This window comes from Misgurnus anguillicaudatus, chromosome 21 (assembly GCF_027580225.2).
Source record: "Misgurnus anguillicaudatus chromosome 21, ASM2758022v2, whole genome shotgun sequence".
NCBI lineage: Eukaryota > Metazoa > Chordata > Actinopteri > Cypriniformes > Cobitidae > Misgurnus > Misgurnus anguillicaudatus.
This window is the reverse complement of record NC_073357.2, coordinates 60,494,730-60,522,242: the sequence shown is the minus strand read 5'-3', so window position 1 is coordinate 60,522,242 and position 27,513 is coordinate 60,494,730. Positions and strand designations below refer to the sequence as shown.

At 37.0% G+C, this 27,513-nt stretch overlaps 1 protein-coding gene across 1 annotated transcript; it reads right to left on the bottom strand.

The window, feature by feature from the left end:
• Positions 1-6,273: 6,273 nt before the first annotated feature.
• On the bottom strand, positions 6,274-26,763 carry mettl4 (methyltransferase 4, N6-adenosine). The gene is made up of 8 exons (XM_055217290.2): positions 26,381-26,763; positions 26,199-26,264; positions 25,635-25,992; positions 25,439-25,508; positions 25,138-25,312; positions 24,949-25,049; positions 7,136-7,221; positions 6,274-6,750 (listed from the first exon to the last, which is right to left on the bottom strand). Exons 1-8 carry the CDS (start codon positions 26,630-26,632, stop codon positions 6,578-6,580), a joined length of 1,281 nt encoding a protein of 426 aa, XP_055073265.2. The 5' UTR covers positions 26,633-26,763; the 3' UTR covers positions 6,274-6,577.
• Positions 26,764-27,513: the final 750 nt, after the last annotated feature.

The window sequence follows — 27,513 nt, the reverse complement described above, 5'->3', positions numbered from 1 at the left end:
GCAAAGAGCAAAAACTCTTTAGTGTTGCTTTGATATAAAATATTCCTTTAATTTATAATAGCGCTTTGGATGGCCATAGGTCTGTTAAAAGCGCTATATAAATGCAGTGCATTTATAACTGTCTGCAGTCTGCTAGAGCACACAGAACCAGAGTTATTTACTTTCAAAGACAGTGTTTACAACATAAAAAAGACAATTTGGTGTTTCATCATATGAAAAACAACATAAATAACAATGTTAGTCACAAACAGCACACTGTAAAAAAAAATCCGTAAAAAAACGGTAAATCTCTGGCAGCAAAGTTGCCAGAGAAATTCCATCAAATTACGGTAAAAAAATGTTTTTCAAAATTACATACAAAAACCGTAAAAATACAGAGAATCTTTTACAGTCCCAATTCATTAAATTACAGAATATTACTGTTAATAATTGTTATAAAACTGTAGAAAAACAGATAAATTATGTGAAAATACATGAAATACAACTACTTTTCAGGTCAATCCCTGTAAATATACGGCTTTTATTAGTTATTTTATTAAATTGCTCTGTATTTATACAGTAATATTATTTTAAAATACAGTTTATCTTGTAAAATAACAAAAAAAAACACCTGTATAAAAACGTATTAAGTATGTGAAAATACATGAATGTAACTTCAAAGGGTTTTCTGCAAAATGATATAAAGATATTGCATTTATTCCACTGTATGTGGTTATGGGAGCACTTCAAATATTTTTAGGCAGAAATTGAATACAAAAAGGGTATTATTCCCCACTTCAGTTGGAGTAAAATAACTTTTGCATACATTATGATAGAGAAAAAAAAATATTTTTTTCCCTCTGTAAGCTGACATTTGCTGGAATCAAACAAAACAGGTTTTGTGACCACTCAGGGCCAGAGTTATACTTTTATATACAGACTTTAGAAAAAAACATCAAAAAGCGCCTATTTATTTTTGGGTTTATTAGAGGACTGACAACACATACACCATGTTTAGCACTTTCAACAGTGTTTTATGAAACTTCAAAGGGTTTTCTGTAAAATGATACCAAACTTTTGTATGTACACCTCTGCGTGTGGGTATGGGAAGCTTTTGAAATTGGGTAGGCCAAATCCAGGCGGAAAATCCCCAAAATAGCCTCAGAGTGTAAGAGTGTCTGGAATGGCATTCCATGATCTACTGATTGACATTCATATGTTTACAGTACATTGGGGACAGTGAATGCCATTTATAATATTATCATACTGTATGTGTGTGTCAATGTGTGTGTGCGTGTTGTTATTTTGCCCTTTGGCTGAAACACATCCTGTGGTTCTTTGTCATCATGATTAAAACATTTGAAGCGATTGACTGCATCTCCAGAGAGGAAAGAGGCGAAAGAGACAGAATGAGCTTTAGAAAAGAGCGAGACTGAAGGTCGACTCTCAGGAGCCCACATGACTGAAAAATAACAGCCAAAAAACTTTCATGAAGAAAGAAAAAGTAGAGAAATGTGACCATTCAGAAACAACAGTGTCAAAAATGTATGGTGTCTGTGAGTAAAACATTAGAGTAAATTATGTAAAACATTTATTGAACACATGAGTTACAACTCTCACTAAGTATTTATTTTCTATTATTTTATTTTAAACCCATAAGATGACACTTTTTGAAGTGGAAGTACTGTGTGATTGTTTATTATGATTAAGGGATGAAAGAATTGAGTTTGAGGTGAACGTGTGAAGCTGCTGTCATTCAAGCATTCATCAGGATCTTCTGGCCGTCCGTTCATTTGACATTTGTTGTTTTTTCTGTAATTGTTACATATGCATGTTGACGTGTTTACTCCAGATTAATTGACAGAATGTCAGACGTCACAGAAACACAAACATTAAGCACAAACGTTTCCTGCCTTTAAATGAACTGTAAATGTGTGACATGACTTTCATATAATACAGAGCTGATTTCCTGCAATATCTCCACATTTGTGAGTAATATAATTTAGCTATAAAAATATGCCAAATTATAAATGATGAAATAATATACAACAATCGATTAACATCAGCAACAGCCAGGTTTATTTATATGCATGTCCACATTCCTGCATTTGTTAGGTAGGGATTTGTCTTAAGTGTGTATGTGTGTGACAATGCATAAGTGCCCTGACTGCAACATACACATGTAACCTTTTAAAATCTTCCTTTTTAAAGATGATGTTTACCTCCTATTAGGGCTGGGTATCAATTCAGATGTTCCAGATCTATTCAATTTCGATTCACAAGCTGTCAAATCGATTCGATTCTTGATTAAATTTTCGATTCCAGTTGGTTTTTATACTCGATTCAACTCAATAAATATAGATTTAATACAAATACTATATTAATAAAAAAGAACAGTGAACAGCAGTTTACAGCAGTGGGTAATTAATAAAAAGAAATTAAAATCCACAACACTATCATCCTCGTCTTGCTTGTGAAATCTAAAATGCTTCCATACTTCTGACTTTTTATGTGAAGGTGGCATCAACGTCGATGAAGCACCTGAAACTGCCATTTAAGCACTGAATGAATGAATTACAGGCTCGCCTCTCGCTCCTGGTAACATCTCGCAAGGCAAAAAAAGAGGGTGACATCTAGTGAAGAAGACTAGTAATTAGATTAACGTTAATCTTACGTTCAATGTTTGCGGAAATAAATATGAAAGAAAAAAATCTGAAAAAAAAAAATCGAAATCGATTTTGAATCGACCACATAAAAAAAAAGATTAATCGAAAAATAAATTTTTTTTGCCCTGCCCTACCTCCTATACTACCAGATAATTAACATAAAACCCTGAGCTACAGTAACATATAAGACATTTTCAATTAAACAAAATGTGAGATGTTTGAGTTCTGTTCCAAATATAAAATGAATGAATGAAATCAAATAATTTAATATTTCTATACTGAAAGCAATTTGTATTGTCTTTAAAATATGAGGGCTGTCAGGTCTTCTTTGTATCTCTCATTGCAGTCACATACATGCTGTCACAAGGTGTCTGGCCCAATGTTTTCTGAAGTCCGCTATCAGTCTTATATGCGGAAGCATTGGATTAATTGCCTTTTTAATATTTAAAATTAATTTTAAATATTTGTTATTTTTTTGTTTTTGTTTGTTATTGCTGTATTTGTTTGTCATTGTTGTATTTTGGATGCACCGATGCCATGGAAAAATTAGCAAAATATTCCGCGACTATACCATGGAAATTCGTGAGATCAGGAAATAAGATAATAAATAAGTGTGATGATTTCTGACTCACTGCTGCTGATGTTGAAGGTTCTGATGATGCTGTAATCTTGTGACTGCAGCCCATATGGCAAAAATATATATCTCTCTGGCCAATTTTTTTAAATAAAATATGCTAAATACATTTTGTAGAAAGTAAAGCCTAATTAAGGCCTGTGTGCAGGTGCCAAGTCCTGTTGGAAAATGAAATCTGCATCTCCAAAAAGTTGGTCAGCAGCAGAAAGCATGAAGTGATCTAAAACTTACTGGTATACGGCTGCGTTGACCTTGGACCTCAGAAAACACAGTGAACCAACACCAGCAGATGACATGGCACCCCAAAACATCCCTGACTGTGGAAACTTTACAGTGGACCTCAAGCAATGTGGATTGTGTGCCTCTCCACTCTTCCTCCAGACTCTTTTTAAAGGAAATGCAAAATTTACTCTCATTAGAGTCAGAGAACATAACTTTAGACCACTCAGCAGCAGTCCAGTCCTTTTTGACTTCTGACACTGTCTGCTGTTCAAGAGTGGCTTGACTCACCTCTCCAGGGTGCGGTTATCCCTGTATTGCTTGTACACTTTTTCCTTACCACATCTTTTCCTTCCCTTCGCCTTTCTATTAATGTGTTTAGACACAGAGCTCTGTGAACAGCCAGCCTCTTTTGCAATGACTTTTTGTGTTTTGCCGTCCTTGTGCAAGGTGTCAATGGTCGTCTTCTGGACAACTGTCCAGTGAGCAGTCTTCCCCATGATTGTGTAGCCTTGACCATTTAATGGCTTTTGCAAAAGGCATTTCTTTTTTGAATATTTTTCAAAATATAGACTGTAAAACAAATGTTGTTATGAAGCTGTTTGCCAGTAACTTTCTGTAGATTTAAATGTATGTTATTTACTGGCAACAGTTTGTTCAAAGTTAAATGAACATTACATATTAACAAGTCTTTATCTTTACACAATAAAATTCAAACAACAGCCTCATGCAAAGCATTCTGGGAAGCAAAATTCCTCATCTACGTGTTTTTTCTTCATATTTTCGTTCCCAGAATGCTTTGCATGAGGCTGTAATTTTATAGTTTTATTAAAGACAAAGAATTGTTCATGTTTAATGTTCATTTAACTTTAAACAAACTGTTACCAGTAAATAACATACATTTAAATCTACGGTAAGTTACTGCCAAACAGCTGCAGTAATGTGTCATTTCTACAGAAAGTTTTTACAGTGTAGAAAAAAATAGGTTTTAAAAATATATTCTTCACCAATATATTTTTTGGTGAAGAATACTTTTTAAACCTATTCTAAAATATATTTTGGTAATTTTTTGTATGTTTTGAAATATATTTAAAATATATATTTTTTGCTGTATGGGACATAACATTCAGTCCTTTTCCTGAAAGAAATCTCATAGATTCTACCAATGTGGTTTCCTGGAAAAGTTGTGTGGAAAGCAGAATTCAATTTTATTTGTCGCATTTCAGATATCCATTGTAAACTGAGTCAACTAGTGTACACTACAGGTGACTTTTGGCTTTTTTCTGTACAGTATCAATAAAATGCGAACACACTGGGAGTTCCAAGGTTAACATGAAAGACAAACCTCTGTTTCCATAGAAACACACAAAGATGTGGAGGTCCCTGTTACCACCAATAGGGTGACATTCCAACATGCTTTCAAAAAGATCAATATACTGTATTTCCACCCACATTATGGCAAGGTTGTTGAACATTTGTTGTTACAGTATTTCACCTTTGAAAGTTGTTGTAGATGTTTAACTTCCGGCATTGCTAATCTTATAGCTTCCAGGAATTATAATAATTGTGTATTTTAACCTATACAGCAAAAAATATATTTAAAATATAATTCAAAATATACAAAAATATATGTACTGAAATAGGATTACAAAACTGTATTTTTGGCAATTTTTGTATATATTAAAAATATATATTTTTTAAATATTTTTTTAATTAATATATTATAAAGCATTTATATTCACATACATTGGAAGAAAAACTTTGTAAGTTACAAACCTGTAAACATATCATGTTTGACGTTCATTAAAATAAAATATATCTTATACTGCAAAAATATAATTTTATACTTATACTTTATACATATTGTACAAACTTTAATATCTTGGCCAGGAAAAATATAATTTTTGCCATATGGGTTGTAAAATAAGAAATGTATTTGTTGCCCATGAAATACATTTTGAATGTTAATATATGCTTATATATAAGGTTAAAACTAAATATATTTTCAAATTCAAAAATATATTTAAAAAAGCTTTACTTTCTAGAAAATGTATTTAGCATTTATTTAAAACGTGCATTTTTTTGCCGTGTGGGACAGTATGTGCTCTTTCACAAAAAACATTTTTACTATAAAATTTGGTACTTTAAACTTGTATTACTGACTTCATGCATTAACTTTACTGCTTAAGCTTAACATTTCTCTTTCTACAAATCGTCAAGGTGTACAGAAGTATCTTAATAATACTTTATTGCCTGTTGCATCAGCTCTTATAACACCATTGAACAGTAAAAATTTTGAAGATTAAATTAAATAAAGGTCAGGCAAATATCTTTTAGGTCAGAATGTAGTTTTCTTTTCATTTACTTTGCACATTAGATATAAAAACAATGAACCAGAGCCAATGAACCAGAGAAATGGAGACCAGTAAGATATTATAACATACTTGCACCATAAAACCAGCAGATGGAAGCAGAAACCATCATTTAACAGCAGTCAACAGCTCACATCATCACTTTTGCAAACCAACATTAAAATAAATCACAAATACACTAAAATATACCATTACAATAAATTACAAATACAGCTGGATAATGGAGTCATGTCAATGTTTATAATGGAGTCATGTCAAGTTTATTGTCTGCAAAGAACATCTAGAATTAATCCAATCAAATAATAGGAGACAAACTGATGGTTTTTGAATTGCAGACATATTAACCATAAATTACAACACAGCCTGAAACTTGAATTAAACATATACAAAGCTTAAAGACAGGTCATTTGAATAAAACTATTTTATTTACTGTTTACAAAATAATACAAATACAGTATGTACAATGACGCAGTGATGCATACACATATCCAGTCTCACTGCTTATGTTAAAAAATGGCCTAAAACAGACCATAATGTCTACTAGTTTTAAATGTGCAAATTACATTTACACAAAGATGATATCAAATTTTAATAAAAACTTTATCGTGGAAGATCAACTTCTGATGCTGATGGTGCATGATGTCAGATTAAATGCAAAGATGTGGACCAATGAAATAGACTTTGCAAGACACATGTATCATCTTCTGTCAGTCTCTGGTCTCAGACACGCTGGACGAATCCTCGACTTTCTCTCTGGTAAAATAACTACTGTGCTGAAACTTGATGACCTCATTTCCCCAGCTGGTCCAATCAGATTGGAGGCTTCGAGCAAACATCTCTAAACACTTAGGATCAGAGCGTATGTACGGCTTTAGCACAGCTGAAACAACAAAACAGAGAATCTGCTCAAAAACACACGTATACGTTCATAACAGAGGATTGATTTTATTTGTGTGCAGTTCACTGGATGGTGATACATGATCTATAGGAAACATATGGCTGGAGGGCGAGGAGATAAAAATAGGAGGGCTTGATGATGTCAGCCAAAAAGGAGCAAAATAGTTTTAATAAAAGACTTCAAATACTTATTATTTTATAATGAAGAACTGTACAGGGTCTGAATATAGTTCATTCTGTCTTCATTTAAATAAACTGTTTAATGCCATATTGAAAAGTACTGGTGTTATTTAGCAACTAATTTTTACTTGGTTATTGTAAATATTGGACTTGGCTTAGATGCTGAGATGTTTTAGGTGTGTATATACCTGACAGTGAAGGCTTATGGGAGTGAAGGATGGAGGGGACGCTGAGCAGAAGTCTTTGATGTGGTAGCTCATCCTGTGCCGAGGATCTAAAACACAGTCATTATAAACACTAGGGGTGACCCCGAATAGTTAAAGATTCAATGCTGTGATAGGAGAAGCCTGATTCAACTACCAATCTCACAATCAAATCTTAGCAGATGTGTTATAAAATGAGGATCATTTAATTTTGGCTGTATAATGCTGCGTTTACACCCACCCGCGGTAGAGGCGTGAAGCGCGAGTGATTTCAATGTTAAGTCAATGTGAAGAAATTTTAATCCACTAAACTTTGTGATCTCGCAAAGTTCCGTGGTATAGTCACGGAATATTTTGCTCATTTTTCCGTGGCATTGTCACGGATCTCCGGTTGGTGTAAACGCAGCATAAGGGTACACATTATACATTTTACATAAAACAGCTTTCTCCTAATATATTAATATAGCCTATTGTGACAATGCTATGCAAATAATATGTGAAAAAGTAGCTTTTAATAAATATTTTTAATGTGCGTGAATAAATCCAACACGTCCAGGTTAAGAGGTTTCCAGGTTAATAAACCATTGTGAAGGCACTGTCTTTTTGTTTCTGCAGTTAACTCTTTCCCCGCCATTGACGAGATATCTCGTCAATCAAGAGAAAACGCTTCCCCGCAAATGACGAGTATTTCCGTCTTTCCGCACTTCCGCAACTTTTTAAACCCGGAAGTATTGCCCTCTGACAAGCTGCTGCATGTCCGTGTCTGTTTTAAAGATCGCTCTGAATGGGATCTCTATGAAAAGTCCGTCACAAAAATAGAATTATCTCTGCTTTTTGCTCAAAATGTGGTGTTTTTGCAGAAACCTACCCATATTCAAAAGCTGATTACAAAAGAACCACTTAAGGTAGAATGAAACGTTTTTTTTTTTTTTTTGAAAGCAGAGGGTCTGTTCTTTCATTTGGTATATTGTATGTTTATATATTTGAAAAAGAACATTTTCTGGAAGGCATTAAACTTTTGTGAAAATCATGAAAAACGCTGGCGCTGGCTGGCAACTTTTTAAAAAAACGCTGGCGGGGAAAGAGTTAACAAGACAAAGTTGGCAATTCTTGGTATACTTTGTTATGTTAATAATTTCTTTATTTTGATTTTATTTATAAATCACTCAGGGTTATCTGATTTAATTATTTGTGCTTTGTGTTTTTCCCCTGCACATTTTGCACACTTGTTCTGCACCTTACTTTTTTGTTTTAAAGATAAAATCTGATCTAATTTAAGTATGTAAATTTTGGATTGCTTTTCGTTGTATCATATTTAGAATTAGTTCATCAAACTAATTATCCAAAAACTGATTTTTTCGACAGTTTTAAAATGTATTTAAAACAGGGTGGCTATTTATCAAAAGTTGAGCTACAAAACAGGTAAGCTTCCTGAACCAAAATAACACGAAAAATATCTGCACCGAACCTTCATTTATGCCTAACACGATTGTCTCTCTTGTGATTTAATATTACGATGAGTGTTCAATTTCAAATGATAGAAAAGAGATTCCTGAAATAAATAATATAAGAATCATCAGGTGTTTCGGTACCTGAAGTGAATAAAGAGATGATTACATTCAAAGTAAGCAAGCAGGTATTTCTATGCAAAATAATAAAACATAGTGTCTAGCAAATCAATAATTTCAGTATTTTTCTTGTTATAAATTAATGTTTAAGGAATTGTATAGACGGTTTCAGCAGTAACAACAAAAAACAAGCGGCTGTCGCGGTCCGCAGTAACTTCCGGTAAACTCCGCGAATAATAAATAACAATAAAGTACTTTAAACATAGTTTATTTATATAACAAGCAAAAAAACAACACATAGATTACCTAGGAAACCAAAACATTTGTTATTTTTGTTGAGGCATTTGTTCAAGAGATCAGTTTAGAAACTAGTGAGACCATTAAAAAAACAAAACCGGAAGTAAGGTTCGGATCCAGAAGTGTATCACGTGCGTCCGATGAAGCCGTCTATATAAAGCTTAGTTTTTACCATTTACAATAACAATCACAAAATATAGCTGCAAGCAGCAATGCCGGGGTCAAGCCGAAAAGGGCAAAAAAGGATGTAAAATTGAGATTGGATAAGCAGATTGAAGAACCTAGGTAAACCTAATAATTTTAGATGAAAAAACAAAAAAGTTATCAACAAAAATAATCTAAATTCTTGTCTACTGCAATCGTCCTTCTGTCATTGACAATCATGGAACATTAGAGCACTGAAGGACATGTGAGTGGTGTTTGCAGTGGCAAAACATGGGTCACATCATGTTACAAGAAAGTTTAATTAGTCAAAAGAGACCATCCCCGTCTCTCTACGATGTTCTGATGCAGAGATATAGCTCTTGCAAAAATGGTTGATAAGGTATTCTCAATGGTTCCTAGGGAGTAAATTGGCAACCACCAGTGATTGTAGTCAAAGCCATGAAAAGAATAATCCATGATGACTCATGGTTTTAGATGTGTTGTTGCAGTAGTTTTTAGGCAAAAATACCATATTCTATCTCAAAACCAGTAGGTGGCGCAATGAAAAAATTGTGCATGCAACATCAGGTCATGATTGTGTTACATCTAGCTAGTTTTATGACTATACACTTTAGTTTAGTTAAGCAACAGTTGTATGACCATAAGGCTGGCTTGTTATCAAAGGTTTGTTCAATTATGAGGCCATCTAGTGGTGAAAGCATACAATTTTTTTTGTGTAGCCTCAGAATGTGCTCATGCATCAGCGTATCAAATCTGGTGAAAAAATATATTTTCGTTACGAAGTTACAACCATTTATGTGTAAAAAACACAAAATTTGAATGTAATTTTTCGTTTTTTGCAATTTTCGGCCATTTCTGATGAAAATTTTAATATAACGCCAATAGAACTTTTTGTTCAGAAGGTAAGGTTAGTTTCTTCCTATGGTGTTTTCGAGTCGATCGGAAAAACGCTCACGGAGATATTCACGCGTGTTTTTTAAGCGCTATTTTACTGTGCAGGGTTAACCGTAAGGCAAATTCTGGCATGTTTGGTATCGTTGGACTCGGCAACTATTCAGAACTCCAAAGAAATAAGTCCCGTGAAAAAACGTCGATCGGAGCCAAAGTTATAGGCATGTAAAGCATAAGTCTGACCACTAGGTGGCGCTGCGACGAAACTCTGCATGCACCCTTAGTTCCTGACTGGCATCACAAGTACCAAGTGTCATGTCAATAGGCCTAAGTTTTACGAAAATACAGCCTAAAATCTGTTTTTTTGCGCTCTACATAAAATTCGTTAAGGCGGTTTACGAGAACGGATTGATGTATCGAAATTCTTTTGATAACTTTTTGCCATGAGTGTCTCAAGATGATACATACCAATTTTCGTGGCAATCGGACAAAAGCTCTAGGACGAGTTCGAAAAAGTAGGTTTTTTTATTAATTCAAAATGGCGGGAAAATTTACATGACGGAAAATGACATCATAGGGTCCAATTGAATCGTCTTGAGCCAAGGAATCAGAGGAAACAAGAATTTCGTTTCTAGGACTTACGGATCAGAAGTTATAAACAAAAACATAAGTGCAACTTTGGACTGTTGGTGGCGCTAGCGGGTTAGACATAGAGACTCCAAATTTGCTGTGGGGACACATTGGAGTGTCCTTTATCAGTGTGCCAAATTTCATAACTTTCCTACGTACGGTTCTATGGGCTGCCATAGACCGCAATGGCGGAAGAAGAATAACTAATAATAAATATAGCTGCAAGCAGCGATACCGGGGTCAAGCCAAACATGGCAAAAAATGAATCATACGTGATGACTGCCATGAACTGATGACACCCACCAAATTTGGTGTAAATACAATAAAGGAATACAGAGATATAGCCTCAAATGTCTTGACCACTAGGGGGCACTGGCTAAAACAATAGATGGGGACTCGGAACAATACTGTAATAACACCCACCAAATTTGGTGTAAATACGATGAAGAGATTCAGAGATATAGCCTCAAATCTTTTTGACCACTAGGGGGACCAAAAAGTTTACAAGTGCTCTCAGAACATGTTGCTGATGAACCATACCAAGTTTCATAACAATACGCAATTGCGTTTATGAAATACTTGAACTTAGAGAAAAAATCAAAATGGCCGACACCCAAAATGGCCGACCGAAAACCATTTGGTATCGTTTGACTCGACATGCTTCAGGAAATCTAACAAAAGCACTCTCATAATTTTACACACATGCTTGCAGAAGTTATAAGCAAAAATTGACGATTTTTATATCTCGTGACCACTAGGGGGCACTGTGACGAAACGGTGCATGCACCCTAACGTCATCACTGTTATGACATATACCAAGTCTCATATCAATACGCAAAAGTTTTGCGAAGATACAGGCTCAAACACATTTTGGCGTGCTCGCCCTCGCATTCTTTGATGCGTTATACAACAACGGATAGGTCTACCAAAAAGCTTTTGATAACTTTTTGTCTGGAGTGTCTCTAGATGATGCATACCAAAAATCAAGCCAATCACACGAGCGCTCTAGGAGGAGTTCGAAAAAGTAGGTGTTCAATATAATTCAAAATGGCCGACAGGAAGTAGGTTTGACTCAGACATATTTGGTACAGTCTGACTCAGCATGAGCCAAGGAATCAAAAGAGTGAAGTCTTATGTCATAGTGGCAATTTAATCAAATGATATAAAGATTTTAAACAATTTATTTACATATCCTGACCACTAGGTGGCGCTGTCCTAAAGATTTATAGGTGCGCTCAGAACATGTCAATGATGAACCATGCCAAATTTCGTAGCAATACGCCATTCTGTTTGTGAAATACTGAACTTAATGAGAAAATTCAAAATGGCCGACACCCAAAATGGCCAACCGAAAACCGTTTGATATCGTTTGACTCGGCATGCCTCAAGGAATCTAACAAGACCACCTTCATGATTTTAGACTCAAGTTTGAAGTAGTTATAAGCAAAAATAGGCATTTTTCGAATCTCGTGACCACTAGGTGGCGCTGTGACGAAACATTGCAGGCACCCTCAGGTCATGACTGTTATGACATATACCAAGTTTCGTGTCGATACAATACAGTTTTGCGAAGATACGGCCTCACGTCCGTTTTGGCGTGCTCGCCGCCATATATGTTGTCAATTTATACGAGAACGCATTGGTCTATCAAAAAGCTTTTGATAACTTTTTGTCTGGGGTGTCTCTAGATGCTACATACCAAAGGACATGCAAATCGGACAAACGCTCTAGGAGGAGTTCGAAAAAGTAGGTTTTACGGAAAATTCAAAATGGCGGAAAGATTTGCATGACACAAATGACATCAATGTGTGCAATTGAATCATCATGAGCAAAGGATTCAGAGGAAACAAGAATTTAGTTTCTAGGACTCACGGGTCAGAAGTTATGAGCATGAATATAAGTGGATTTTTGGACTGTTGGTGGCGCTAGAGGGTTTGACTCAGACACACCAATGTTGCTATAGTAACTTCTGAGACTGTCCTCTACATGTGTGCCAAATTTCATAACTTTCCTACGTACGGTTCTATGGGCTGCCATTGACTTTTGGGTGGAAGAACGAGGAACAAGAATAATAATAAGAAAACTAACAATAACAATAGGGTTCTACGCCCCTTCGGGGCTTGACCCCTAAATATAGCTGCAAGCAGCGATACCGGGGTCAAGCCAAACATGGCAAAAAATGATTCTTACGTGATGACTGTCATGATTTAAGATCTAAGTTTGCATTAGTTTTATGAAAAATATAGCAATTTTTTCGTATCTTGAGACCACTAGGTGGCGCTGTGCCGAAACAATAGATGGTGCCTCAGGTCATAACTGTGATGACACATACCAAATTTAGTGTAAATACAATAAACCAATAGGGAGATATAGCCTTAAATGACTTGACCACTAGGGGGCACTGACCAAACAATAAATTATAACTCAGGCCTTGATTGTGATGACACCCACCAAATTTGTTGTAAATACGATAAAGAGATGCAGAGATATAGCTTCAAATCTCTTGACCACTAGGGGGTGCCAAAAAGTTGACAAGTCCTCCCAGAACATGTTGCTGATGAACCATACCAAGTTTCATAACAATACGCAATTGCGTTTCTGAAATACTTGAACTTAAAGAAAAATTCAAAATGGCCGACACACAAAATGGCCGACCAAAAACCATTTGGTATCGTTTGACTCGGTATGCCTCAAGAAATCTAACAAGACCAGTCTCATAATTTTACATTCAAGTTTGCAGTAGTTATAAACAAAAATAGACATTTTTTATATCTCGTGACCAGTAGGGGGCAGTGTGACGAAATGGTGCATGCACCCTCAGGTCATCACTGTTATGACATATACCAAGTCTCATATTAATACGCAAAAGTTTTGCGAAGATACAGGCTCAAACACATTTTGGCGTGCTCGCCTTCGCATTCTTTGATGCGTTATACGACAACGGATAGGTCTACTGAAAAGCTTTTGATAACTTTTTGTCTAGAGTGTCTCTAGATGATGCCTACCAAAATTCAAGCCAATCAAAAAAGCGCTCTAGGAGGAGTTCGAAAAAGTAGGTCTTCAATATAATTCAAAATGGCCGACAGGAAGTAGGTTTGACTCAGACATATTTGGTACAGTCGGACTCAGCATGAGCCAAGGAATCAATAGAGTGAAGTCTCATGTCAGTGTGGTAATTTAATCAAATGATATAAAGATTTTAAACTATTTATTTACATATCCTGACCACTAGGTGGCGCTGTCCTAAAGATTTATAGGTACGCTCAGAACATGTCACTGATGAACCATGCCAAATTTCGTAGCGATACGCCATTCTGTTTGTGAAATACTGAACTTAATGAGAAAATTCAAAATGGCCAACACCCAAAATGGCCGACCGAAAACCGTTTCGTATCATTTGACTCGGCATGCCTCAAGGAATCTAACAAGACCACCTTCGTGATTTTAGACTCAAGTTTGAAGTAGTTATAAGCGAAAATAGGCATTTTTCGAATCTCGTGACCACTAGGTGGCGCTGTGACGAAACGTTGCAGGCACCCTCAGGTCATGACTGTAATGACATATACCAAGTTTCGTGTCGATACAATAAAGTTTTGCGACGATAGGGCCTCACGTCCGTTTTGGTGTGCTCGCCGCCATATATGTTGTAAATTTATACAAGAACGCATTGGTCTATCAAAAAGCTTTTGATAACTTTTTGTCTTGGGTGTCTCTAGATGCTACATACCAAATGACATGCAAATCGGACAAACGGTCTAGGAGGAGTTCGCAAAAGTAGGTTTTACGGAAAATTCAAAATGGCGGAAAGATGTGCATGACACAAATGACATCAATGTGTGCAATTGAATCATCATGAGCCAAGGATTCAGAGGAAAGAAGAATTTAGTTTCTAGGACTCACGGGTCAGAAGTTGTGAGCATGAACATAAGTGGATTTTTGGACTGTTGGTGGCGCTAGAGGGTTTGAGTTAGACACACCAATGTTGCTATAGTAACTTCTAAGACTGTCCTCTACATGTGTGCCAAATTTCATAACTTTCCTACGTACGGTTCTATGGGCTGCCATTGACTTCAATGGCGGAAGAACAAGGATGAATAATAATAATAAGAAAACTAACAATAACAATAGGTGTCTACGCCACTTCGTGGCTTGACCCCTAAATATAGCTGCAAGCAGCAATGCTGGGGTCAAGCCGAAAAGGGCACAAAAGGATTTAAATTGAGATTGGATAAGCAGATTGAAGAACCTAGGTAAACCTAATTATTTTAGATGAAAAAACAAAAAAATGATCAACAAAAATAATCTAAGTTCTTGTCTACTGCAATCGTCCTTTTGTTATTGACAATCATGGAACATGAGAGCACTGAAGGACATGTGAGTGGTGTTTGCAGTGGCAAAACATGGGTCACATTATGTTATAACAAGTTTAATTAGTAAAAAAAGAGACCATCCCCGTGTCTCTACGATGTTCTGATGCAGAGATATAGTTTTTGTAAAAGTGGTTGATAAGGTATTCTCAATGGTTGCTGGGGAGTGAATTGGCAACCATCAGTGATTATAGTCAAAGCTATGAAAGGAATAATCCATGATAACTCATGGTTTTAGATGTGTTGTTGCAGTAGTTTTAGGCAAAAATACCATATTCTATCTAAAAACCAGTAGGTGGCGCAATGACAAAATTGTGCATGCAACATTAGGTCATGATTGTGTTACATCTAGCTAGTTTTATGACTATACACTTAGTTTAGTTAAGAAACAGTTGTATGACCATAAGGCTGGCTTGTTATCAAAGATTTTGTTCAATTATAAGGCCATCTAGTGGTGCAAGCATACAATTTTTTTGTGTGGTCTCAGAATGTGCTCATGCATCAGCGTATCAAATCTGGTGTAAAAATCTCATTTTGTTGCAGAGTTATAACCATTTATGTGTAAAAAACACCAAATTTAAAGGTAATTTTTCGTTTTTTGCAATTTTCGGCAATTTCTGATGGAAATTTTAATATAACGCCAATAGAACTTTTTGTTCAGAAGGTAAGGTTAGTTTCTTCCTATGGTGTTTTCGAGTCGATCGGAAAAACGCTCGCGGAGATATTCACGCGTGTTTTTTAAGCGCTATTTTGCTGCGCAGGGTTAACCGTAAGGCGAATTCTGACAAGTTTGGTATCGTTGGACTCGGCAACTATTCAAAACTCCAAGGAAACAAGTCCCGTGACAATACATTGACCACAGCCAAAGTTATAGGCGTGTAATACATTAATCTGACCACTAGGTGGCGCTGCGACGAAACTGTGCATGCACCCTCAGTTCCTGACTGGCATCACAAGTACCAAGTGTCATGTCAATAGGCCTAAGTTTGACGAAGGTACAGCCTAAAATCAGTTTTTTTGCACTCTATGTAAAATTTGTTAAGGCGGTATACGACAACGGATTGGTGTATTGAAATTCTTTTGATAACTTTTTGCCATGAGTGTCTCTAGATGCTACGTGCCGATTTTCGTGGCAATCGGACAAAAGCTCTAGGACGAGTTCGAAAAAGTAGGTTTTACGAATAATTCAAAATAGTGGAAAAATTTTCATGACGGAAAATGACGTCATAGGGTCCTTTCGAATCGTCTTGAGCCAAGGAATCAGAGAAAATGAGAATTGTGTTTCTAGGACATACGGACCAGAAGTTATAAGCAAAAACATAAGTGCAACTTTGGACTGTTGGTGGCGCTAGCGGGTTAGACATAGAGACTCCAAATTTGCTGTGGGGACACACTGGAGTGTCCTTTATCAGTGTGCCAAATTTCATAACTTTCCTACGTACGGTTCTATGGGCTGCCATAGACCGCAATGGCGGAAGAAGAATAACTAATAATAATTGTAAATATAGCTGCAAGCAGCGATACCGGGGTCAAGCCAAACATGGCAAAAAATGATTCATACGTGATGACTGTCATGATTTAAGATCTAAGTTTGCATTAGTTGTAGGAAAAAAATAGCAATTTTTTCGTATCTTGAGACCACTAGGTGGCGCTGTGCCGAAACAATAGATGGTACCTCAGGTCATGACTGTGATGACACATACCAAATTTAGTGTAAATACAATAAAGCGATACGGAAATATAGCCTTAAATGACTTGACCACTAGGGGGCACTGACCAAACAATAAATTGTGACTCAGGTCTTGATTGTGATGACACCCACCAAATTTGGTGTAAATACGATAAAGAGATGAAGAGATATAGCTTCAAATCTCTTGACCACTAGGGGGCGCCGAAAAGTTTACAAGTCCTCTCAGAACATGTTGCTGATGAACCATACCAAGTTTCATAACAATACGCAATTGCGTTTCTGAAATACTTGAATTTAAAGAAAAAATTCAAAATGTCCGACACACAAAATGGCTGACCAAAACCATTTGGTATCGTTTGACTCGGCATGCCTCACGAAATCTAACAAAACTAGTCTCATAATTTTACATTCAGGTTTGCAGTAGTTATAAGCAAAAATAGACATATTTTATATCTCGTGACCAGTAGGGGGCAGTGTGACGAAATGGTGCATGCACCCTCAGGTCATCACTGTTATGACATATACCAAGTCTCATATTAATACGCAAAAGTTTTGCGAAGATACAGGCTCAAACACATTTTGGCGTGCTCGCCCTCACATTCTTTGATGCGTTATACGACAACGAATAGGTCTACCGAAAAGCTTTTGATAACTTTTTGTCTAGAGTGTCTCTAGATGATGCATACCAAAAATCAAGCCAATCACACGAGCGCTCTAGGAGGAGTTCGAAAAAGTAGGTGTTCAATATAATTCAAAATGGCCGACAGGAAGTACGTTTGACTCAGACATATTTGGTACAGTCGGACTCGGCATGAGCCAAGGAATCAATAAAGTGAAGTCTTATGTCAGTGTGGCAATTTAATCAAATGATATAAAGATTTTAAACAATTTATTTACATATCCTGACCACTAGGTGGCGCTGTCCTAAAGATTTATAGGTGCGCTCAGAACATGTCACCCATGAACCATGCCAAATTTCGTAACCATACGCCATTCGGTTTGTGAAATACTGAACTTAATGAGAAAATTCAAAATGGCCGACACCCAAAATGGCCGACCGAAAACCGTTAGGTATCGTTTGACTCGGCATGCCTCAAGGAATCTAACAAGACCACCTTCATGATTTTAGACTCAAGTTTGAAGTAGTTATAAGCGAAAATATGCATTTTTCGAATCTCGTGACCACTAGGTGGCGCTGTGACAAAACGTTGCAGGCACCCTCAGGTCATGACTGTAATGACATATACCAAGTTTCGTGTCGATACAATAAAGTTTTGCGAAGATATGGCCTCACGTCCGTTTTGGCGTGCTCGCCGCCATATATGTTGTCAATTTATACGAGAACGCATTGGTCTATCAAAAAGCTTTTGATAACTTTTTGTCTGGGGTGTCTCTAGATGCTATATACCAAAGGACATGCAAATCGGACGGACGGTCTAGGAGGAGTTCGAAAAAGTAGGTTTTACGGAAAAATCAAAATGGCGGAAAGATTTGCATGACACAAATGACATCAACGTATGCAATTGAATCATCATGAGCCAAGGATTCAGAAGAAACAGGAATTTAGTTTCTAGGACTCACGGGTCAGAAGTTATGAGCATGAACATAAGTGGATTTTTGGACTGTTGGTGGCGCTAGAGGGTTTGAGTCAGACACACCAATGTTGCTATAGTAACTTCTAAGACCGTCCTCTACATGTGTGCCAAATTTCATAACTTTCCTATGTACGGTTCTATGGGCTGCCATTGACTTTAATGGCGGAAGAACAAGAAGAAGAATAATATATAATAATAATAATAATAAGAAAACTAACAATAACAATAGGGTTCTACGCCCCTTCGGGGCTTGACCCCTAATAAATATAGCTGCAAGCAGCGATACCGGGGTCAAGCCAAACATGGCAAAAAATGATTCATACGTGATGACTGTCATGATTTAAGATCTAAGTTTGCATTAGTTTTATGAATTTTTTCGTATCTTGAGACCACTAGGTGGCGCTGTGCCGAAACAATAGATGGTGCCTCAGGTCATTACTGTGATGACACCCACCAAATTTGGTGTAAATACAATAAAGAGATGCAGAGATATAGCCTTAAATGACTTGACCACTAGGGGGCACTGACCAAAAAATAAATTGTGACTCAGGTCTTGATTGTGATGACACCCACCAAATTTGGTGTAAATACGACAAAGAGATGCAGAGATATAGCTTCAAATCTCTTGACCACTAGGGGGCACCGGAAAGTTTACAAGTCCTCCTAGAACATGTTGCTGATGAACCATACCAAGTTTCATAACAATACGCAATTGCGTTTCTGAAATACTTGAACTTAAAGAAAAATTCAAAATGGCCGACACACAAAATGGCCGACCAAAAACCATTTGGTATCGTTTGACTCACCATGCCTCACGAAATCTAACAAGACCTGTCTCATAATTTTACATTCAAATTTGCAGTAGTTATAAGCAAAAATAGACATTTTTATATCTCGTGACCAGTAGGGGGCAGTGTGACGAAATGGTGCATGCACCCTCAAGTCATCACTGTTATGACATATACCAAGTCTCATATTAATACGCAAAATTTTTTGAAGATACAGGCACAAACACATTTTGGCGTGCTCGCCCTCGCATTCTTTGATGCGTTATACGACAACGGATAGGTCTACCGAAAATCTTTTGATAACTTTTTGTCTAGAGTGTCTCTACATGATGCATACCAAAAATCAAGCCAATCACACGAGCGCTGTAGGAGGAGTTAGAAAAAGTAGGTGTTCAATATAATTCAAAATGGCCGACAGGAAGTAGGTTTGACTCAGACATATTTGGTACAGTCGGACTCAGCATGAGCCAAGGGATCAATAGACTGAAGTTGTATGTCATAGTGGCAATTTAATCAAATGATATAAAGATTTAAAAAAATTTTTTACATATCCTGACCACTAGGTGGCGCCGTCCTAAAGATTTATAGGTGCGCTCAGAACATGTCACTGATGAACCATGCCAAATTTCGTAGCGATACGCCATTCTGTTTGTGAAATACTAAACTTAATGAGAAAATTCAAAATGGCCGACACCCAAAATGGCCGACCGAAAACCGTTTGGTATCGTTTGACTCGGCATGCCTCAAGGAATCTAACAAGACCACCTTCATTATTTTAGACTCAAGTTTGAAGTAGTTATAAGCGAAAATAGGCATTTTTCGAATCTCGTGACCACTAGGTGGCGCTGTGACGAAACGTTGCAGGCACCCTCAGGTCATGAGTGTTATGACATATACCAACTTTCGTTTCGATACAATAAAGTTTTGCGAAGATAAGGCCTCACGTCCGTTTTGGCGTGCTCGCCGCCATATATGTTGTCAATTTATATGAGAACGCAATAGTCTATCAAAAAGCTTTAGATAACTTTTTGTCTTGGGTGTCTCTAGATGCTACATACCAAAGGACATGCAAATCGGACAAACGGTCTAGGAGGAGTTCGAAAAAGTAGGTTTTACGAAAAATTCAAAATGGCGGAAAGATGTGCATGACACAAATGACATCAATGTGTGCATTTGAATCATCATGAGCCAAGGATTCAGAGGAAACAAGAATTTAGTTTCTAGGACTCACGGGTCAGAAGTTATGAGCATGAACATAAGTGGATTTTTGGACTGTTGGTGGCGCTAGAGTGTTTGAGTCAGACACACCAATGTTGCTACAGTAACTTCTGAGACCGTCCTCTACATGTGTGCCAAATTTCATAACTTTCCTATGTACGGTTCTATGGGCTGCCATTGACTTCAATGGCGGAAGAACAAGAAGAAGAATAATATAATATAGCTGCAAGCAGCAATGCCGGGGTCAAGCCGAAAAGGGCACAAAAGGATGTAAAATTGACATTGGATAAGCAGATTGAAGAACTTAAGGAAACCTAATAATTTTAGATGAAAAAACAAAAAAGTTATCAACAAAAATAATCTAAGTTCTTGTCTACTGCAATCGTCCTTCTGTTATTGACAATCATTGAACATTAGAGCACTGAAGCACATGTGAGTGGTGTTTGCAGTGGCAAAACATGGGTCACATCATGTTACAACAAGTTTAATTAGTCAAAAGAGACCATCCCCGTGTCTATACGATGTTCTGATGCAGAGATATAGCTTTTGCAAAAACGGTTAATAAGGTATTCTCAATGGTTGCTAGGGAGTGAATTGGCAACCACCAGTGATTATAGTCAAAGCCATGAAAGGAATAATCCATGATGACTCATGGTTTTAGATGTGTTGTTGTAGTAGTTTTAGGCAAAAATACCATATTCTATCTCAAAACCAGTAGGTGGCGCAATGACAAAATTGTGCATGCAACATCAGGTCATGATTGTGTGACATCTAGCTAGTTTTATGTCTATACACTTTAGTTTAGTGAAGAAACAGTTGTATGACCATAGGGCTGGCTTGTTATCAAAGGTTTTGTTCAATTATAAGGCCATCTAGTGGTGCAAGCAAACAATTTTTTTGTGTAGGCTCAGAATGTGCTCATGCATCAGCGTATCAAATCTGGTGAAAAAATATATTTTTGTTACGAAGTTACAACCATTTATGTGTAAAAAACACAAAATTTGAAGGAAATTTTTCGTTTTTTGCAATTTTCGGCCATTTCTGATGAAAATTTTAATATAACGCCAATAGAACTTTTTGTTCAGAAGCTAAGGTTAGTTTCTTCCTATGGTGTTTTCGAGTCGATCGGAATAATGCTCGCGGAGATATTCACGCGTGTTTTTTAAGAGCTGTTTTGCTGCGCAGGGCTAACCGTAAGGCAAAATCTGGCATGTTTGGTATTGTTGGACTCGGCGACTACTCAGGACTCCTAAAAATCAAGTCCCGTCAAAATACGTTGATCGCAGCCAAAGTTATAGGTGTATAAAACATTTGTCTGGCCACTAGGTGGCGCTGCAACGAAACTGTGCATGCACCCTCAGTTCCTGACTGGCATCAGAAGTACCAAGTGTCGTGTCAATAGGCCTAAGTTTGACGAAGATACAGCCTAAAATCTGTTTTTTTGCGCTCTACATAAAATTCGTTAAGGTGGTATACAACAACGGATTGCTGTATCAAAATTCTTTTGATAACTTTTTGCCGTGAGTGTCTCCAGATGCTACATACCGATTTTCGTGGGAATCTGACAAAAACTGTAGGACGAGTTCGCAAAAGTAGGTTTTACGAATAATTCAAAATGGCGTGAAAAATTTCATGACGGAAAATGACGTCATAGGGTCTATTCGAATCGTCTTGAGCCAAGGAATCAGAGGAAACAAGAATTTCGTTTCTCGGACTTACAGGTCGGAAGTTATAAGCAAAAACGTAAGTGCAACTTTGGACTGTTGGTGGCGCTAGCGGGTTTGAGATTGACACTCCAAATTTGCTGTGGGAACACATTGGACTGTCCTCTATCAGTGTGCCAAATTTCATAACTTTCCTACGTACGGTTCTATGGGCTGCCATAGACCGCAATGGCGGAAGAAGAATAACTAATAATAATTGTAAAAAGAAAACTAACAAATACAATAGGGGTCTTCGCCCCTTCGGGGCTTGACCCCTAAAAAGAAAACTAACAAATACAATAGGGGTCTTCGCCCCTTCGGGGCTTGACCCCTAACTAATAATAATAATAAGAAAACTAACAAATACAATAGGGTTCTACGCCCCTTCGGGGCTTGACCCCTAATAATAATAATAATAATAATAATAAGAAAACTAACAATAACAATAGGGTTCTACGCCCCTTCGGGGCTTGACCCCTAATAATAAAATTAAGAAAACTAACAAATACAATAGGGTTCTACGCCCCTTCGGGGCTTGACCCCTAAATATAGCTGCAAGCAGCAATGCCGGGGTCAAGCCGAAAAGGGCACAAAAGGATGTAAAATTGAGATTGGATAAGCAGATTGAAGAACCTAGGTAAATCTAATAATTTTAGATGAAAAAACAAAAAAGTTATCAACAAAATTAATCTAAGTTCTTGTCTACTGCAATCGTCCTTCTGTTATTGACAATCATGGAACATTAGAACACTGAAGGACATGTGAGTGGTGTTTGCAGTGGTCACATCATGTTACAACAAGTTTAATTAGTCAAAAGAGACCATCCCCATGTCTCTACGATGTTCTGATGCAGAGATATAGCTTTTGCAAAAACGGTTGATAAGGTATTCTCAATGGTTGCTAGGGAGTAAATTGGCAACCACCAGTGATTATAGTCAAAGCCATGAAAGGAATAATCCATGATGACTCATGGTTTTAGATGTGTTGTTGCAGTAGTTTTAGGCAAAAATACCATATTCCATCTCAAAACCAGTAGGTGGCGCAATGAAAAAATTGTGCATGCAACATCAGGTCATGATTGTGTTACATCTAGCTAGTTTTATGACTATACACTTTAGTTTAGTTAAGAAACAGTTGTATGACCATAGGGCTGGCTTGTTATCAAAGGTTTTGTTCAATTATAAGGCCATCTAGTGGTGCAAGCATACAATTTTTTTTGTGTGGCCTCAGAATGTGCTCATGCATCATCGTATCAAATCTGGTGAAAAAATCTCTTTTCGTTACAAAGTTACAACCATTTATGTGTAAAAAACACAAAATTTGAAGGTAATTTTTCGTTTTTTGCAATTTTCGGCCATTTCTGATGAAAATTTTAATATAACGCCAATAGAACTTTTTGTTCAGAAGGTAAGGTTAGTTTCTTCCTATGGTGTTTTCGAGTCGATCGGAAAAACGTTCGCGGAGATATTTACGCGTGTTTCTTAAGTGCTATTTTGCTGCGCAGGGTTAACCGTAAGGCGAATTCGGGTATGTTTGGTATCGTTGGACTCGGCAACTATTTAGAACTCAAAGGAAACAAGTCCTGTGAAAATATGTCAATCGGAGCCAAAGTTATAGGCATGTAAAACATAAGTCTGACCACTAGGTGGCGCTGTGACGAAACTCTGCATGCACCCTTAGTTCCTGACTGGCATCACAAATACAAAGTATCGTGTCAATAGGCTTAAGTTTGGCGAAGATACAGCCTCAAATCCGTTTTTTTGAGCTCTACGTAAAATTTGTTGACGCGCTATACGACAACGGATTGGTTTATCAAAATTCTTTTAATAACTTTTTGCCTTGAGTGTCTCTAGATGGTGCATACCGATTTTCAAGGCAATCCGGCAAAAGCTCTAGGACAAGTTCGCAAAAGTAGGTTTTATGAATATTTAAAAATGGCGGGAAAATTTTCATGACGGAAAATGACGTCATAGGGTCCAATCGAATCGTCTTGAGCCAAGGAATCAGAGGAAACAAGAATTTAATTTCTAGGACGTACGGGTCAGAAGTTATAGGCAAAAACATAAGTGCAATTTTGGACTGTTGGTGGCGCTAGTGGGTTAGATATAGAGACTCCAAATTTGCTGTGGGGACACATTGGACTGTCGTTTATCAGTGTGCCAAATTTCATAACTTTCCTACGTACGGTTCTATGGGCTGCCATAGACCGCAATGGCGGAAGAAGAATAACTAATAATAATAATAAAATTAAGAAAACTAACAAATACAATAGGGTTCTACGCCCCTTCGGGGCTTGACCCCTAATAATAATTATTATAAAAAGAAAACTAACAAATACAATAGGGGTCTTCGCCCCTTCGGGGCTTGACCCCTAATTATATATCAATTGTCGTTTTTTTTTTTTTTTTTTTGTACGAGCTAAATCTTAAAAATAAATAAGATTGTAGCCGGGGCTTCCCAGGCAGGATCACATTTGTTATTTTTTTTGGTTTAGTTATCGAAAAAGTTTTTTATTATATCTTTGTGTGATGATCTGTACATTGTGGCTTTAAAATGTTATGAGAAATCATTTAACAAATGTTTATACACATTGCCTTTTGTTTTAACTTAAAGATAAAAAGCATCGTCACTTTCACCTTCATTAATCACTTAAAAGCAGTGTTGATTACTTTATCAGAAAGTTGTTTCTGCGTGCTGCTTGTGAAGAAATAAAAGTTACCCATTTGTCGACTACCTGGTTTGGTCCCCTCCCAATCCATGCGCACACACATAGATTATTCAACTATCAGTCAATTCTGATTGAAATATGTAAATCCTTAATCTGGCACAACCCTAATAAACAGAGATAGAGGAACAGACAGATAAATGAAGACATACACACATTACCTGACTGTGTGCTGAGTGTGACACCTGCCAAGCACCAGCACTTCATAGGGCTTCTTGTGTTGGGAGTCCAGCGGAAACACAAACTCACCCCTTCGGGTCACCTACAAATACAGCCAATCGGTTGTCACCTACGTTCGAGCGATTTAGGGCAATGTTGCTTTAAAAAGTAATATCTGTGTGTGTTTGTACCTTGACCCAAAGCCATTCTGCCAGCACTTCCACACCCCAGTGAGGGTAAAGCTCCTCTCTGACAAAACGCAGGTGCTGTGCCCGGTTAGTTACCCATGTAACCACCACACAACCCGGGGAGGCCAACGCCGGCACAGGTAATTGTTTGATCTCAGAGGACGGCAGTGAACTATATCTGTCAAATACAGATGTGTTCAGCTTATATAATGTTTACATTTATGCACCTGGTTTTATCCAAAGCGAATAGATTTTTATCAGTATGTGTGTTCGTTTTGTAACGTAACAACTGAACACTTGTTACCTGTTGCTTCTTTTGACCGATTTATTCTCCCATGGTGGGTCAAGGACTATAAGGTCAAACTTGTCTCCACCTGTAGATAAATCGTATTAAACTCTGACAGATCAATGCAACAAAAGTTGGTCTTTAAAGAAAAAGGGAACTTAAAAATATACAAGAAAAATAAATGATTAATGATGATGAAATAGACTGAACTCACTGTTAACTAGAGGTTGTAAGCGTGTGATGTCAGACAACAGGAAGCGGCTGCGGGGGGGCAGCAGATATCTCTCGCTCATTAATGTGACCTCATAAGTGATGTCATATGGGTTCTCTGTGATGTAATTAAATAAGTCTAGCGGGGCGTCTAGATCATCTCGGTTCAGTGTCTGTACTGGCGCCAGTAAAGACTCATCTGTTAATGGGAGCTGTTTGGCCATGTCACATAATGTAGACAGTTGGCACTCTTGTACTGAGATGGGTTCAAAGGTCAAGGAGGGTAAAGCTTCTGTCCAGTAACCACATTGACGACCGGCTTTAGCCAGAGCCTGAGAGCCTTCCAGGACCACAAACTGGATCTGTGAAAAGATTAATACGTGTGGGAAGCTATAATAAAAAAAATCCCAAAGGATTCCTATTGGATTTTGTATCATCCTTTGGAATTCACCCTTAAATACCTTAAACTTATCGCAGAATTCCAATGTTAAAAGTGTTATACTAGCATACCCATAACTGCTTAAAACAATGTGTATGTAAAAAATCATTATGCTACAATGTACATTACCTTTTCATGATATTCACGTGCATCCTTCTCTCCAGTATTGAGATCATGTTGTTTTCTCTTGCGCTTCTGCAATTAAAAGAAACAGTAAAGGAAAATATCCAGATTGTGAAAACAAATGATTACAGTAACTTAACGTTATATAGGGCAATAATAATAATATGCTATATGTGTCTGTTGTCTACCTTACGTGTTTTCAGATCAATCTTCACATGTTCGCCATTCTCGGCGCTTTGCGTATCTGTGCTTGTCAAAACATTTTGTTTATCTTGAATGTGAGGCTTTAATAAATTAAAATATTGCCTGTTGAATCTGCACGTGAAGTATTTTGGCGTTGTAAGTCCATCACGTGCACAAACACAGCGCCGTACACTCTCATCTATATATGAACAGGAGTCTAACAGCCAGCCATGACTGTTAGATACCACGATAGACATTTAAAAAATATTAAAAATATATGTATTTCGCCGAAATTTCAGTTAATTTATTGGACAAGCTTCATCGAAACCACTGAACACCGCCATGTTTCCAGCTACGTCACGGAACTGTTTTGTTTGGTTGTTCGATTCGACTCCCTCAAACGGTTCAGTTAAACGAATCAGTTTGGCCGTTTCTCAATCCGAAGGCTGCATCCTCCAGATGTCGCATTTGGAGGCTGCATACGTCACATACGGTCTCATTTCAGAATATTAACTATTATAAAGTTCACCATTATTCTTAGTTAATTGTAAATTGTTGTGATATGCTTATGACTTGCGAATCTTATGCTCCGTTAACTTAAATTAACCAGGCTTGATGACGTATGCAGCCTGCATATGCGACCTCCGAAAGATGCAGCCTTCCGTTTAAGAAACAGCCCGTGAGTGCATGCTAGCATTTAAAAGCACTGTGTACTAATATGAAACATACAATACATTTTTAAAACAGTAGAATAATGTAGAATTATCCTCACATTACCTTACTTTGATTAAAATGTTTTATTCAGCAAACGATGTCCATATCCTACTCATAAATATCAGTCTTGTAAGTTTGACTTTTTATATAAAGAAAATGTGGAAAAGGGGAATTATAAGAGGTTAAACATTTGACTTTTCAGACATTCAGAGACAAAACGTAAGAATAATAATCGCCCAGAAATATTGACAAAATGGGCTTCTTTCCAGGCATTTGCATTTGTCAATAAAGAATTTGTTGAGTAAAATGAAAAGATTAAAAATATACTGAATACACTATTTTGAATTATGATTAAAAAAGGGTTAATAAATATTTCAACATGTGTTCACTGTTTTTTTCTGAGAGATACAAATAATTTCAAAAG